Source organism: Ammodytes marinus (assembly GCF_949987685.1).
Source record: "Ammodytes marinus genome assembly, chromosome: 1".
In the NCBI taxonomy this organism is placed as follows: Eukaryota; Metazoa; Chordata; class Actinopteri; order Uranoscopiformes; family Ammodytidae; genus Ammodytes; species Ammodytes marinus.
This window is the reverse complement of record NC_137230.1, coordinates 16,556,984-16,571,907: the sequence shown is the minus strand read 5'-3', so window position 1 is coordinate 16,571,907 and position 14,924 is coordinate 16,556,984. Positions and strand designations below refer to the sequence as shown.

Sequence of the window (14,924 nt, the reverse complement as noted above, 5' to 3'; positions counted from 1 at the left end):
ATAGTATTACAGTTTATGAGCTATATATCAATGGCACAATTTACCCCAACGTATTCGCTCCAAATGCACAACTTGCCCCTGGTGCGGGGTAAGTTGTGCTATATTTCTTAAACAGTTTATTTCAGGTCCAAAGTATTGTTGCCAGGGATGCACCACATCCTGAAATATACGCACATATTCAAGTTGGAGACATTACTGTCGAGGCCTAACTTTAAAGTCACTTTGAGTAAAAAGTTGTACAACTCACCCCACTCTCCCCTAAGTGATGTTGATATCCTTTGACACTGGTGAAATCAGTTTGATCTGACAGAAATTAACAATGAATGGATGTGCCAGAATTGGTCGTACTGAAGACTTATATTAAAAAAATAAGAAATGAGAAAAAAACGTTAAAAAGTTTGTTAAAAAATGTTAAAAAAAAACACTTAGGCTACCATAGCAAGACTTAATACACTTTAGGCCTGTTGGTATATCACAGGAAATATGAATATGCCCATGTTAAAGATAAGTAGCTAACATATTTTGCCCTACATTATTGACTTATTCATGAGAGAGAGAGACTTTCTTTATATGTCCATGGAGAGAGCGAGAGAGAAAAAATCACTTCCTTCCTCTCATGATGCTTTCCCCTTTGGGCGGCTGTAATGATTTCCTCCAATCAGAACAGTCTCTTGTGTCCGCTCAGCCAATGGGATTGCAGGAAGTGATTACTGTGTCAGTGGGTGTGATCCCTCAGGAGGAAGCGTCACCGAACAATATAAAATAACTTTGAAGGTAAGTTTGCACTCAGTTTTACTAAAGGTTTACCTTAAAGTGAATCCAAAGACCAATAAGTTAGGAACCGTGTGTCCTTTGGCTGTCAGGTGAACACTGTATCAGTCTGTTAGGTCGAAGTTTTACGGCACTTTCGTCTACTGTAGTAAGTGAGGTTTTAGCAACCCTTAACTGTACTTTCACAATAAACCACCGAAGTCCTTTCTATGTATTTGGCTTTTTAACATTCACTTTTGTTGTTTAAAGTTGGTGGAATCAAACTCTATTGCTGCTGTGATCAAATAAACGTAAACAATAATTCACACCTGAGACAGGTAGCCTAGGTCAGGGTCGCTTAGCAACCACTTATTTAGCCAGGCCTGCTAGTTAGGCCCATAGATATAGAACACGGTTAGGCCTACATGTGTTTCCAACATTTATTACTTTGTCATTAAACCACGTGAAGTTATAGTAGCCTACAATCTGGCTAGTTAAAAAAAAATGAACTAAACATAAACATTTTGATCTCCTTTATATTTGAGCAACAATAATAACAATACTAATAATTAATATTAGTATTGTTATTATTATAATAATTATTGTTATAATCAGTTACTTAAGTATTGCACCTTCACAGAAATAATACTCAGAAAGTGCTTCACAAGAATAAAAGGTAAACATCCAAACAATAAAAATAAAGCAAAGAGGTATTAAGAGAGCCTAAAACAGGCAGCAATGGAATCCATATGAAACACACAAAATACCATTCAAAGGCAATCTTAAAGTGACACAAAGGCCAATCTGAAAAGATGTGTCTTTATATGCTTTTTAAAAGCTCCTTCGTGGACCACAGGCTGTGTGTCTGAAGGAAGAGAGTTGTAGCCAATATATTAAAGGTGCAACATATAAGTGACACATTTTTTTGTTTGTTTTCTTTTTAGTTGTGTATTTCGAATGACCTGAAATTTAATAATGACATACCAAATTAAATGACATCTTTTTCAATTTTTTTTTACTTGTTTATTGAACCAAAGAAGTCACGTTTTATGCAAAATTGTCCCCAACCCAAATTAATTTATATAATTTCCTTTACAGTTTTAGTTTTTGTGATATTGGTCTTTCATTTAATTCTGAGTGGCACTAAAAGTCTTTAAAAGTCTTGATTCCAACTTGCCATAAGTTGTAGAAAAAATATATAATTGAAAGTCCAAGTCCTTTTCGTCTGAGACTGTAAAATGTAGTCACCACGGAAACGTTCCAAAAGTCATCTCGAGACCAATTTCGTGTTACAACACTATTATGCAGTGATATACTTCATATACATTTCTAAATTATTTATTTTAAGGTTATACTTGGGGTGGCTTTTTTATTCTTTATTAGATACGATAGTCAGTTGACTATATAAAAAAATACAACACTAGATAGAGGTAAATATAATCTTATCTAGTTTACTCATTGTAATTCATCACTGTAATTTACCTTCAACGGTAAAGTGGATGGGTTTGACGTAATTTCAAAGTGTACTGTAATAAGTTTGTTAATGAGAAGTTACACATCTGTTTTGTTTCACAACTTGGATTTTCATGGGTTTGCTGTTAACGCTAGAAATGCGACATTAACCATTCTTAGGTTTTAATTTTCAACATAGCTGTGTTTACCAGAAATTGTGATGACAGAGTTATGATTTTTAAGCAATTTATTTGGTAAATTAAATTATTGATTTTGCTTTTGGACTGGTGGTCGAACAAAACCTCTGGGAGATTGTTATGGGCATTTTAACAGTTTTTCTCCCATTTTATAGACTAAACGATTCCTCATAAAATAATCTGCAGATTAATTGACGCTGAAAATGCTTGCTAGTGTTGATGCTGCGATGAGGTTAGTTTACATCTGGGGCTGTAACACACCAAAAGACAACGATACAAAACCACACATTTTTGGAAGCACATTAAATATTTCTTTCACCTAAATGTCAGACGAGCTGTCCAGGGAATACTAGAGGTTGCCTTTTGGCAGAAAAAAGCTAAATGATACATTTTAAGCTGTTGGTGATCACATAATCCTCATACAGCTGTTGAACAAATCTCACAGTGTACTTCCACAGTGCCGATTGATAGGACAGTATTATAATTACATACTGGCTAAATTGTGGAGATTCCTGTACACCCAGTTGCCAAGCATACTGTGTATTAGTGATATATGTGGTAAGATTATAATCCAGCTCAGAGGATGCTCTTTCCATGCAGAGCACTCGCTGTCCGGAGACAACACCAAGAGTGAGCCGGCAGGCTTCAGTGGTTCATTCAGAGTACAGGAGTTAGGGACTGGACTGGGGGAAGGGGAGCACTGAGATTAAACCTGTTTTTATATAATGAGGGTTTCAAAAGAAGAAAAAAAAAGGCTAAAGAGGAGTGAAGCTACAACAACCAGGGTCCACTGGAACAAAAGTGGTTTTACCTTGGCTGTTGCTGGTCCAGCTCATATGATTTATTCTGTGGTGCATGTAACTTTAGCAATCATGAATATTGTGAAAAGCTGCATCCCTAATCCTGTGGCAGTGTTGATCTTTTGTAGGTCTCATGATATCATCGGAAATGGTTGCATTTTAGCTTAATAGTTGTTTTGAATCACTTATATTAAAGTCAATTCTGTTGATTAATCCCGGAGGAAAACTATACAGCAGTCACGCGGAAGTTAGAAATATACACAGAGAACAAAATAATTACTTTGTCTATCCCCGGCAGCCCTTCACTGACTGCTGGATACACAATCAAATTGAAACAAAACAGAGACAGAGCTAAAAGCCAACTGCACTTATTCACATGACACCTTGAATCGGGAATCCACAGAAATCAGTGTGTTGGTGAAAAGGTTAAGTGGAGAGGAGGAACCTGGAGGATGATCTAGTTTTTTCATGGGGATAGTTGGAGGTTGTTATACTGTATATGATGTTAGGAAGAGGAAGTAAATAATTATTCTTGTTCCAGGATATTTCACAGTAACTCAAAACCCCTAATCTACCATACTTTTAGTTTCTCTGCACACTCTTCACCTTATTTGCTCACCGGTGAAACCATGTAACAAATGTGTCAAACTGTGTGCAGATAATGGCAGACAAGACTGTGGATCGTGGGCCATGGACAGGATGTGCGGTCATGTTTCTGCAGTCCCTCTGTCCCGGTGTGGACCTGCTCTCTCTCTACAAAGACCGGGAACAGGGAAAGTTCATTGTGTTCAAAATCATCAAGCTGACACTTATAGGTTAGTTGCTATCATTAGGATGTCTAGCATACAAATAAGACATTTATTAAAACAAAGAGGTATTTTTGGATGTATTAATCAGCATTTTTTCCGTGTTCCAGATTCTGCAGGAGGTCTGGCTGGTTATGAGATACTCAAAGTCCATGACGCCGATCCCTTCCTTGGGGTGGAGGTGAAATTTGTGGATGTAGCAGCATGTCGGCAGTTCCTGGAAAGCTACAGCTCTGGTGCGGTGCGTCAGTCGCTCTGCCAACACGCCTGCAGGCTTCTTGCTCTCTCCCAAGAGTTCACAGTGGAAACCCAGCTCAAGGCCAGCACACACATCCTGGATCTGTATCTGGACAAGCTAGACCTTTGCTTACAGCACATCCACCTGTCACAGGTAAGCTGGATAGTGCCATTTGTCTATTCCGTGGGCATTTGAGATGGAGCTCGATAGTTAGTCTCCATTGCCATTTAAACTCCAGCCTGAGCTTTTCATGTTAGCGGATTTCTTCATGTTTTTGGTTTCGCCCTAACTAATATCTAGTATTTTACATAATTTTTATTTTACTTAGAAGCATTTTTCATGTTGATCAAATAAATAATTCAATGTAAGAGTTATTCAGTCTTTAGGTTGTCTCAAAATAACCTGTATAGCTGCTTCAATCTCATTTATACCTGTTGCTATGTTACATGAATGTAGCTCTCAAGCGAGCGAATAGGACATCTTAATCCCATCTATTAAACTGTGATTGGTCAGACCTATTTGAATATCAGGCAGTAGTTGTGACATTTCGGGTATAAAAGGCACATTTCAAACATGTGCTATTTTGTTCCTGTGCTGCATTAACAAAAAAAAAAAAGATAGGACAAATAGCCCAAACCTGCACTGTGTCAGTTGAGTGTTTTTGACATCACTACTACAGATACTGTCAACACATTAAAGTCTAACACTCATTTCCATTGTGGTCCTTTGTGTTTTAAACAAGCAGCATAAAAAACTATTGTTACAAAAACATTCAATAGTAATGTCCTATTCACACAGAAATATAATAAAACAGAAAGACTTTTATGACTCATTTCACTTCTCGTACACAAGTTGTTGCACAATTTAACATTTTTCTCTTAATCACCTACAATACTGTAGTTTGGAAACCATGGGCCGTGCACACAAAGTAAAATAAGTTGCAGATGTTGGTGAGACAGTGACAGGGAAATATAATTTTAATTGTGCTTAAGATGGAGCTTTAGATAGATTTAGTTTTCTCCTAACTCCAAAAATATAGTAGTTTATAAAAAGAAATGAGACACAGATTCATTGTGTGAAATTATGTCTTCTTGGCAGATCGGATAAATAAATTTCTTAATGTTCTCATTCATTTTATTCACTTCACGGGATCTTTGTCATTTTGTGTCAGCCTGAGCGCCTGGTTGATGAGGAGATCGATCATCTGGAGCAGCAGCTGCACAGTCAGGCCCTGAGTTCGGCCCCGCAGTCGGCGGCCATCATATGTGAAGAGTCTGTTGTCCCCAGCAACTGCTTCAAGTTTCAGAACAGAGTCTTTGGTGAGTCAAGACGACCATTTCTACTTCTAGTGTAGTTTGTCATTCACAGATTTGGTGTCACAATAGAGATTAAAAAGCAAAAAAAGCATTTATATCAGATAAAGAGACCCTTTCTCTTCATTTTACTGTAGGGTTTTTGGGTGCAATTTAGCATATTCAATAGATCCAACTATACTGATTGAAGTCCTTGTGTGAGATTTTCTTTCAGCATAGGAATTTACTGCTGTCTGTTTGCTGTTTCTCTAATCCCACTTTTTATAAATCGATGGTCAGTCTATGGAAGGAGATTAGCGCCAGCAGATAATGTATTTGGATTGCATTGGTTTAAATTTGTTGACCTCATATTGGACTGTTAAACAACCATTAACCGATGAGGCACTGCAATGTCTTGAAAGTCAACTTGCGTCTCTGATTAAGTTCATTTAAGATTTGATTTCTTCTGTAAATGTATTTTTTTTTAATCTTTTAGATTATATTCAACTTTATTGCTATTGCAGTAAAAGTACTGAGACAACAAAATACAGTTAAGAATGTAACCAGAAGCAAAGGAATTACGCAGTCAAAAAGGTAATGCCCGAGCAAGGTTTCTGCGTTTTATTATTATTTATTTTCAACCAAGCAAGTAGATCTGGTAAAAAAAAAATCCTTGGCCCAACCAGGTGCATGCCTATATAACCTCAGGTGGACACAGTTTAACCCAAATAACAACAAAACAAAATACTAGTAATGCAAAACTACATATACTTATCATACATCAATTATAAATAACTAGCAAAAGAAATACAATCAAAATCTAATCTAAATTATTAATCAAGTAATCTTTCTTAAACTAACAACAAATAAATAGCTCCAACTCCTGTGTTGAAAACGTTACAAAGAAAGATTAAGGCCGTATAACGTATGGAAAAAGGACAGCAGATGTGTATGTTATACTGGGTAATGTAATGTTTACTGTTTAAATGTGTCTATAAACTGGAGTTTATGTAATCACAACACTTTACATTAATGTTTTCTCCTTCATCGATTATCCTTCGGCCCGTCAGAGGACCGAATGCTGACAGCGGCAGATGTCCAAAGTTTCTCCAACGGAGTGGGTCGTCAGTGGAAACATGTAGGGAGGGCCCTGGGGAAGAGCTGCCGGGCTCTGAAGGGTCCAGCCATAGACAACCTGGCCTACGAGTATGAGAGAGAAGGGCTGTATGAGCAAGCCTATCAGTTGCTCAGCCGCTTCATCCAGGCGGAGGGGAGAGCCGCCAAGCTGAGCCAGCTGGTCAAAGCACTGGAGGACTGCAAACTCACCAGCCTGGCTGAAAATATTCTGGACATACAGCCACGAGAGTAACTCTGAGTTGGTTTCTGCGTGTACGAGTCGAGAAAACTGAGGAAGACAGGTCCTCTTCCCTCTCTACGGCTGACTTTGTCCTGCCTGCTTTTTTATACAGTATGTTCGTTCCTGATTGACGTTCGTCTTCCTCATGTTACAAATCATTCCTGTAAGTCTGTGTGTGTGTGTGTGTGTGTGTGTGTGTGTGTGTGTGTGTGTGTGTGTGTGTGTGTGTGTGTGTGTGTGTGTGCCTGTGTGTGTTTCAGACAGGTTGATTCATATTTTGATTTGCTTTACGATTATTAGCTTGATTATGGTTTTCATGTAGATGAAATTATCTGTCATCACTGTTAAATGTCTTGAGTTTAATGCACTGTCTCCATCATGTACCTCCTTTTATTTCTGCTTTAAGTCCTAATACAGACAGGGCCTGTTGCCAATGAATGCACAACTAAGGGTTATTGATTGTTTGTTTTTTCTACAAAATGGGTTCATACATATTAAATGGTTGTAAAAAAAAAATTGTGTTTTGTTTGATGCATTAGTGTAATTTAACCTGAAAACGTGATTTTGTCCAAATTCCCTCAGGTATAATTAAGTGATAATCCTCCTCTCTCTCATTATTTGCTGTCACTCACACACACGTGCACATGCTCCAATGATTAAACTGTGCCGATTACGGTTGTTGTAGCTGCTTGTGTCACGTTGTGTGTAGCTTCAGGGCAGAGAGGTGGAGATTGCGGCTGAGATGTCTATGGAGGTTTTATGTCAGATTGGCTGACATAAAGGAAATTCACTGATGGATGAAGTCTCTTCAGGTCGAGCTCCTCTGCTGGTTTCATTCAGGGTCCGCTGCCATACAAAAGCCCAACCCCCCTTTTTACTCCACTTGACCATCCATCCAGATGTGATGTGTGGATTAGAAGCTTTTATCACACACACAAATGCTTATTACTAGTACATGGCACAACCCCCAACACACACACACACACACACACGCACACACACACACGCACACACACAATTGTTTAAGTTATGATAAACACACTATTACTCTGTCCTCAGTAATATTTCAGTGTAGGGTTTGTAACTTGGTTGTTGGCATTTTCTTTTGTATATTACATATTATAGCTGAGTAACAGGATACAGAAGAATACAAAGAAAATACTCAAGTTGTCTACAGTGACTAAAAATTGGAGCCTAGTAGGCCTACAGTAAATGATTAAATGTAGTCTATTCAATTGGTAGCCTACACACATCGCATTACAAAGTCAAAATCTTACTGAAATAAAAGAAGCCTACAAATGTATCAACCTCATACTGTATATCATAATTATCAAAAGTTAAACTGCCCACAATGTAACAGAATGACAAGAGTTGTTTTATTACACAATAAATTAGGTAGGCTATGAAATTCAAAGCAGTGCTAGATTAATATACCCAGCAATACAAACATTTATTTGAGTAAAGCATCCGAATACCTTTTCCACTGATTATCATACATGTTGTAGCTAATTTAAAATAAAATAAAAACATGTTGTTCTCCTCTTCCACCACCAGGACTGTGTGTGTTTTAGGCCTATTTATGTAAAGGTCGATATTTTCATTATAAAATAAAATACATTGACGTTGCCTTTATAATTGTACAACAACAACACATTTTCCACTAATACCACGAGCCAAGAGGGCAGCGTTTGTCATTTAAACGCCTCTTTCATTTGAATAATCTTTCATAGGACGTGATTTAAGCTCGGCTGCTCTGACGTAAGCGAGATTGTCCGCGTTTAGGTGAGTCTCGCGCAGCCTCCTCTTCCTCTCGCGCCCCTCCTGCCAGGGACACGGTGAAATCGCTCGCTGCTCGCTGTCATCACCACCATCAGCGCCGCCCTGTAAGAGAGAGAGAGAAAGGAGAGAGAGATAGAGAGATCCCCCCCTCCCCACCTAACAACAACCCCAGCCCCGCAGGCTCGAGCACAACGACCCCACCCCCCAATCCCCTCTGAGAGAGGAGACGGAGCGAGAGAGAGGCACCAACGGAGTCACGGAGAAAAGACGGTTTCGGGATCCCGGCTCTGTTTTGCCCTCAATCCGGGCCTAATGCTGTAGCAGACAGCGCAGGAGGAGAGCTCGAGTGAGAGACAACGCGCTGATTGAGAGTCGCTGAGGGACAGGGCGGACCGGGGAGAGACGACGGGATTGTTCATTCGCCTTGAAACATGGGATGTACACTGAGCGCCGAGGAGCGCGCTGCTCTGGACCGGAGCAAGGCCATCGAGAGAAACCTGAAAGAAGACGGGCAGGTCGCCGCCAAGGACGTCAAGCTGCTTCTGCTCGGTAAGAGAAAAGATCCAGTCCGGCCGTAGGGGCTGCTGCGCCTCGGCTCGGTTTGGTTGTGTGGTGGGACTGCATGGGGCGGAGGTGCTCTCCGTGGTACTGATTTCACTGCCAGATCTCACTCTGCCTTCCGTTCTTTACAGGCGGCGGAGAGTCCGGCAAAAGCACCATCGTCAAACAGATGAAGTAAGTGTCTTTGATTTTTTCATTCTCGTTTCGACCAAAATCAAATCAGAGTGAAAGGCCCGAGATTGCGCCTCCCTCTATCTGTGCTAAGGCAGGTTGAGCCGCCATGTTTCAAGAGGCCGTATAGCCCTGGAGGAGTGCCGGTGACTCGAGCACCTCCTGCAGACCGACAGTGAGGCTGCGGAGGCCGCAACGGTGCGTCCCAGGGTGCTGTTCACTGCCTGGGTGCTGAAATTTAGTTAACGAGAGGTTTTACTTGACTACAGGGAGTGTGCGACTGGGAATATGTGGGTGTTGTTCCTCTGTGCGTGCGTGTGCATGCGTGTGTATGTGTCTGTGCGTGCGTGCGCGCGCGTGTGTGTGTGTGTGTGTGTGCATGTGAGTGAGTGAATTACATTGAGGTCAGTACAGCTCCATTAGTGAATACCTCTGCTTTTAATCTTAATGGCTTTAAGTGCCCGATATCGCCGGGAGTACTTTGCCTATAAAGCGGATTTACGCTGAAATATGGCATCTAAAACCGCATCTAAACCTTCCCCTGTCTAAGCTAAATCACCCTTTGATGTTTTTTAAATCACTGTTGTTTGTTTTATCTGAAACCTCTTCGGCAAGTTACGAGACGTTTCAGTTCTGCAAAGGCGCGGTCTTTTTCTAATATTATGTCTTGTGAAGCATATCTCCCGGTGCTTGTGGGTAGCAGTGTGTCTCTTTCTTTACCAGCGTCCTGCTCAGCGCATCCCGGCCTGCATTGCACTGACTGCACCCTCCCTCCCTCCTTCCTTCCCTCCCTCCCTCCTTCCTTCCTTACCTACCTCCCTCCCTCCTTGCCCTGTTTCCTCTTCTTGCCTTCACCTCATTACCCTCCCTGTGGTTTCTGCTTGTCCACAACTCACTGCTCTGCCCTGAGCACAAGACAATGGGCCTGATAGTGTTTACAAACTCTTTTTCAGGGTTTGTTTTAGCCTCAGCATGCAGCAGATGGATTGTTTTTTTACTGCACACTGTGGGCCATAAAGTTTGTGTATTGGAGACTAAGTTCTGCACGGGCTCTAAATCCTATACAGTCTATGTGTATAATGAAACCTGGTGTATAGTTTCAGTCTCATTGCACTCATTCTGTGTTTGTTTGAGTCTCAGACACTCGTAGAAACATTGACTAAAAACCTCCAGACAGTCACACAATGTTCCCTATAATAATAGAGAACCACAGCTGAAAAGGGTTGCACAGTGAAGTATTGATTATATGAATTAAACAAGAAGCAACTTCATTGATGGCTGATGTGGTGTGGTGCTGTCGTGCTCGTCAGTTGCAGCTGCAGGATAGCGTCTATTTTTACACATAACACGGGCAGTGAAATTTCATCAGTCGCGCATACTGCAGATGGAGATGACACTATAATGTCCATTCCATTAAAAATGTATCTGCAACTATTTTGAACATCAATTTATAGTAAGTTTTAAAGCAAAAGTGGCAAAAAAATCCACCGCCTTGACTTATTAAATGCAAACAGTTCTCCTAGCCCTGTGTAAGGTTGGATTGGCTTTTTTATTGACCAAAACAATGAATTGGTTATCCCAGAAAATTATCTGCAAATATATTTAATCAAGAAGGTATTTACAACCTTAACTGTGCATTAACGTACACTTCTTTTATCCCCAATCACAGTCATTTCCACTAGCAATATATGGACTAAAAACATTTTTTTAATGGTTTTCCTCAATAAATTGTTCAGCAGAGGGGCTGAAAAGCTCAATTGATAAATCAATTAGTTGATTGACAGAAAATAATCAGCAACGATGACCGAATTAGTAAATTTTAGTGCTTCAGAAATTAGAATGTTTGAGACTTTTATTAATTTTACACAAGTGAGATCAATTTCGTACATTTGGGTTTCGACTGTTGAATATTTTTTAGCCAAAGTCATTTATCAGAAGATTGATAATTAAAGCTCATCATGAGTTTCAGTTTCAGTGGCCTTTGGTCTGTGAAACTGCACTTCCACCCCCTATCGCCTGAAGGTTAATACCAAATGACTTATATGATCTTACATCTTTGTTTCAGGGCATTAAACATTATGAAAAGTTATTATTTATTTATTGCTATTTATGTATTCTCCTCATCAAACATCAATCACTGATCACAGAAGAGGTAAAGATAAGCTGCTGAAGTTTAAATGTGGATATCAGAGTCCGTTTTAGGACGTTATGACATTTCATAGATTCATCTGGATGGGGGAGGGGGTCGTGCTAATGCATAATTTAATGATGACCAGATTATAAGGAGTTTAACTGTGTCGCACTCAATGTAACAGTAGAGTCCTGCATGGTGTGATTGATTAGTGCTCTGACTGACTCCACTCCATCGCACACCATACATTATAAATGGCTTAAATATCACATTACTGTCCAATTACAGATCACAGACTGAGAATGTGATCAATGCCCATCCCATTAGACACAGACACACTGAAAGATGCCTTGGTAGAAAGTGGGAAGAAAGAATTGTCTGATATGTGTGTTGTGTTTGATGCAAACAAGGTAGGAGTTTTTTATCATGGAAAGGAAAGTCAGTTGTTGTTGGTCTGCAGGGACATATGGATATGCAAAACTCTTTTCCTGTTTAGTCCATGCTTGTGTCTCTGTGCTAATATCTGTTCGCGCATGCAGGATTATCCATGAAGATGGCTTTTCTGGGGATGACGTGAAGCAGTATAAGCCTGTGGTCTACAGCAACACCATCCAGAGCTTGGCAGCCATCCTCCGAGCCATGGACTCCCTGGGCATCGAGTTCGGAGACAAGGATAGAAAAGTTAGTCTTCCATCTCTACCCTCCACCTGAAATGTTCACTAGCCATTCATTTTCACACATCCTTAAGAAATGAAGGGTTAAAATCTGTCTGCACCAACGCAGGACTGGGTTTTATATTGTCAATATAAAGCACGATCTGTGCGGGTTAAGACTTCTAGTTGACAGCCCTCACATGGGTGCTAGTCTAATGAATCCTACATTTGACTAAATCAGTTGAGAAATATAAGACTTTGTAGTGTTCATTTAAAGAAGTTGTACACCATTAAGTGTAAATTCCCGCAACATCTTTACAACATATGATACATAATAAATATACAGGTTATGGTTTTCTCCTCCTCCCCTGATGTTATGATATCTTGTTACAGGCGGATGCTAAGCTTGTTTGCGACGTGGTCACCCGTATGGAGGACACAGAGCCCTACTCTGCAGAGCTTCTCACAGCTATGAAGCGTGTTTGGACCGATGCCGGGACTCAGGAGTGCTTCAACCGTGCCCGGGAATACCAGCTCAACGACTCCGCTCAATAGTGAGTGCAGCAAATGGACTCTAAGAACTGCCACTTGAAGGAGCTCGTAGTCTAATCCACATTCTTCTCTCGTTCTCAGCTATCTGGACAGTCTAGACCGGATCGGAGCACCAGAATATCAGCCCACAGAGCAGGATATCCTGAGAACCAGAGTTAAGACCACCGGCATCGTCGAAACCCACTTCACCTTCAAAAACCTCCATTTCAGGTACATGAGTCACTCATGACAATTTAACAATTTGACAGTTTTGTCCAAGAGTAGGGTTCAGGAATGTATTACTCCGTACCTTAATTGACTTCCTGTGACTTTCTTTTCAGGCTGTTTGACGTGGGAGGTCAGAGGTCAGAGAGGAAGAAGTGGATCCACTGCTTTGAAGATGTGACGGCCATTATCTTCTGCGTTGCTATGAGCGGATACGACCAGGTGCTCCATGAAGATGAGACAACTGTAAGTATGACTCTGTTCATTCAGTCTGAATCTCTGTGGTGCATGAGTCCCTGTGGACCTTTAAGTGAAGTTTAACACTGATATTTGGGGTCTTAGAATTTCAAATATTTTTTTACACAATATATTTTACAAATAAAATAAAACCTAGGACAAAGCATACAGCATGCAAAACATTATATATTTATCAGCCATATTAAAAACCATAATATTAAGGGGATGTTAAAAACATTATTTTCTTCAAATTCCATAGAAAACGTTTAGAGAATTACAAGATTTCAGTGTGTATCCCTTTATTTTTAGAGCATAACTATGTTCTCATTCATACAACCCATTAAGTCCCAGAGGGCTTTACAATGTCTACCTCCATCCTCAGACCCTTTCATTTGAACTAAGAAAAAATGTCCCTTTCAACAAAAGGGGAGATATCACATGAACAGCAACAGAGGGACTGATTACTCTTCTAAAACATTGATTTATTCTGTTCCTCTCTTTAAACAGATGACCCTATAAAATCAGAATTTGTTCCCACAGTGATTTAAGTGATCAGTCAAACTTGGAGGTTGTTGACTAAGTGAGATATCTTTTCTCCTCCAGTATTTTGCTGTTTCCCTAAATCCTGAAGTTACTCTCCTCACTGTAACACCAAACCACACGTTTATTCTTCCTGCAGAACCGCATGCATGAGTCTCTCATGCTCTTCGACTCCATCTGTAACAACAAGTTCTTTATTGACACCTCCATCATCCTCTTCCTCAACAAGAAGGATCTGTTTGCTGAGAAGATCAAGAAGTCCCCGCTGACAATTTGTTTTCCCGAATACACAGGTGAGTCCCGTACCTTCAGCTCTGCTCCACAAAAGTGATGAACACTACACCAGTCCTTAACTTATTTTCTCTCTCTGCTCTCATCTCTTTGTCTCCAGGTGCTAACACTTACGACGATGCTACTGCATATATTCAGGTTCAGTTTGAGAGTAAGAACCGCTCTCCCAATAAGGAGATCTACTGTCACCTGACCTGTGCCACAGACACAGGAAACATCCAGGTAGTGTTTGATGCCGTCACTGACATCATTATTGCAAACAACCTTAGAGGGTGTGGCTTATACTGAGGCCTGGCCAAGCACAGAGGTTGTCATGGAGAGTATGAGGTGTTAATAATGATAATTTTGATGATACTTAAAACACATAAATATGTAATTCTACACGTCCAAATGGACCCAAAGAGCTGCCGTCAGACACCACACTGGATTATTGCCATGATTTGTTCCCTTCCTCCTGTTTTGATTTCCGTATCCAAACCCCAGTTTTGTCTTCTACAAAAATGTGATTTTTGAGCTGAATGTTTCATGTTTCGTTGATGAGTGTGTAAACACCTGGTGAGGTGAGAAGTGGCAGCACCGGGGGTATATTCAGCTTGAGAAAAAGCTCAACATGAGGAATGTGCAATGCCATCCCTAACCACAGCATGGACCATGGTCCCATTCTCTTTGACACTTTTACCATGGACGTCTCGAGGCACTATCTCGCTCTGAATATATCCTGTTGTGCTCCGTTCAGAAGAGCTGCTGTGTGTGTGTGTGTGTGTGTGTGTGTGTGTGTGTGTGTGTGTGTGTGTGTGCACGACTGTGTGTGTGTGAAGGTGGAGATGGTGATGTTGTTGGGGAGGTGCTGTACTCGTGGCTATGGGTCATGGCTGGGAAAGAGGCTATTTTAACTTTCAGAAGGGACAAAGCC

General features: G+C 40.5%; 2 protein-coding genes across 2 annotated transcripts; both read left to right on the top strand.

Annotated features, from left to right (window-relative positions):
• The first annotated feature begins 726 nt into the window (after positions 1–726).
• On the top strand, positions 727–7,395 carry tradd (tnfrsf1a-associated via death domain). Its single transcript, XM_080027722.1, has 5 exons — positions 727–774; positions 3,858–4,014; positions 4,116–4,396; positions 5,415–5,562; positions 6,606–7,395. The coding sequence occupies exons 2-5, from the start codon at positions 3,861–3,863 to the stop codon at positions 6,902–6,904; spliced, it is 882 nt and encodes a 293-aa protein (XP_079883848.1). The 5' UTR covers positions 727–774; positions 3,858–3,860; the 3' UTR covers positions 6,905–7,395.
• A 1,540-nt stretch (positions 7,396–8,935) lies between these two features.
• Positions 8,936–14,360, top strand: gnao1b (guanine nucleotide binding protein (G protein), alpha activating activity polypeptide O, b). Its single transcript, XM_080027413.1, has 8 exons — positions 8,936–9,220; positions 9,364–9,406; positions 12,074–12,215; positions 12,581–12,741; positions 12,821–12,949; positions 13,060–13,189; positions 13,860–14,013; positions 14,112–14,360. The coding sequence occupies exons 1-8, from the start codon at positions 9,103–9,105 to the stop codon at positions 14,297–14,299; spliced, it is 1,065 nt and encodes a 354-aa protein (XP_079883539.1). The 5' UTR covers positions 8,936–9,102; the 3' UTR covers positions 14,300–14,360.
• The last annotated feature ends 564 nt before the right edge of the window (positions 14,361–14,924 follow it).

Bases quoted from the DNA above. Each gene is read 5' to 3' on its own strand.
- tradd (XM_080027722.1), top strand. From the start codon at position 3,861: ATGGCAGACAAGACTGTGGATCGTGGGCCATGGACAGGATGTGCGGTC. The intron at 4,015-4,115 runs GTTAGTTGCTAT...TCCGTGTTCCAG, and splicing joins CATCAAGCTGACACTTATAG to ATTCTGCAGGAGGTCTGGCT. The intron at 5,563-6,605 runs GTGAGTCAAGAC...TCGGCCCGTCAG, and splicing joins GTTTCAGAACAGAGTCTTTG to AGGACCGAATGCTGACAGCG.
- gnao1b (XM_080027413.1), top strand. From the start codon at position 9,103: ATGGGATGTACACTGAGCGCCGAGGAGCGCGCTGCTCTGGACCGGAGC. The intron at 9,221-9,363 runs GTAAGAGAAAAG...CGTTCTTTACAG, and splicing joins CGTCAAGCTGCTTCTGCTCG to GCGGCGGAGAGTCCGGCAAA. The intron at 12,950-13,059 runs GTACATGAGTCA...CTTTCTTTTCAG, and splicing joins TTCAAAAACCTCCATTTCAG to GCTGTTTGACGTGGGAGGTC.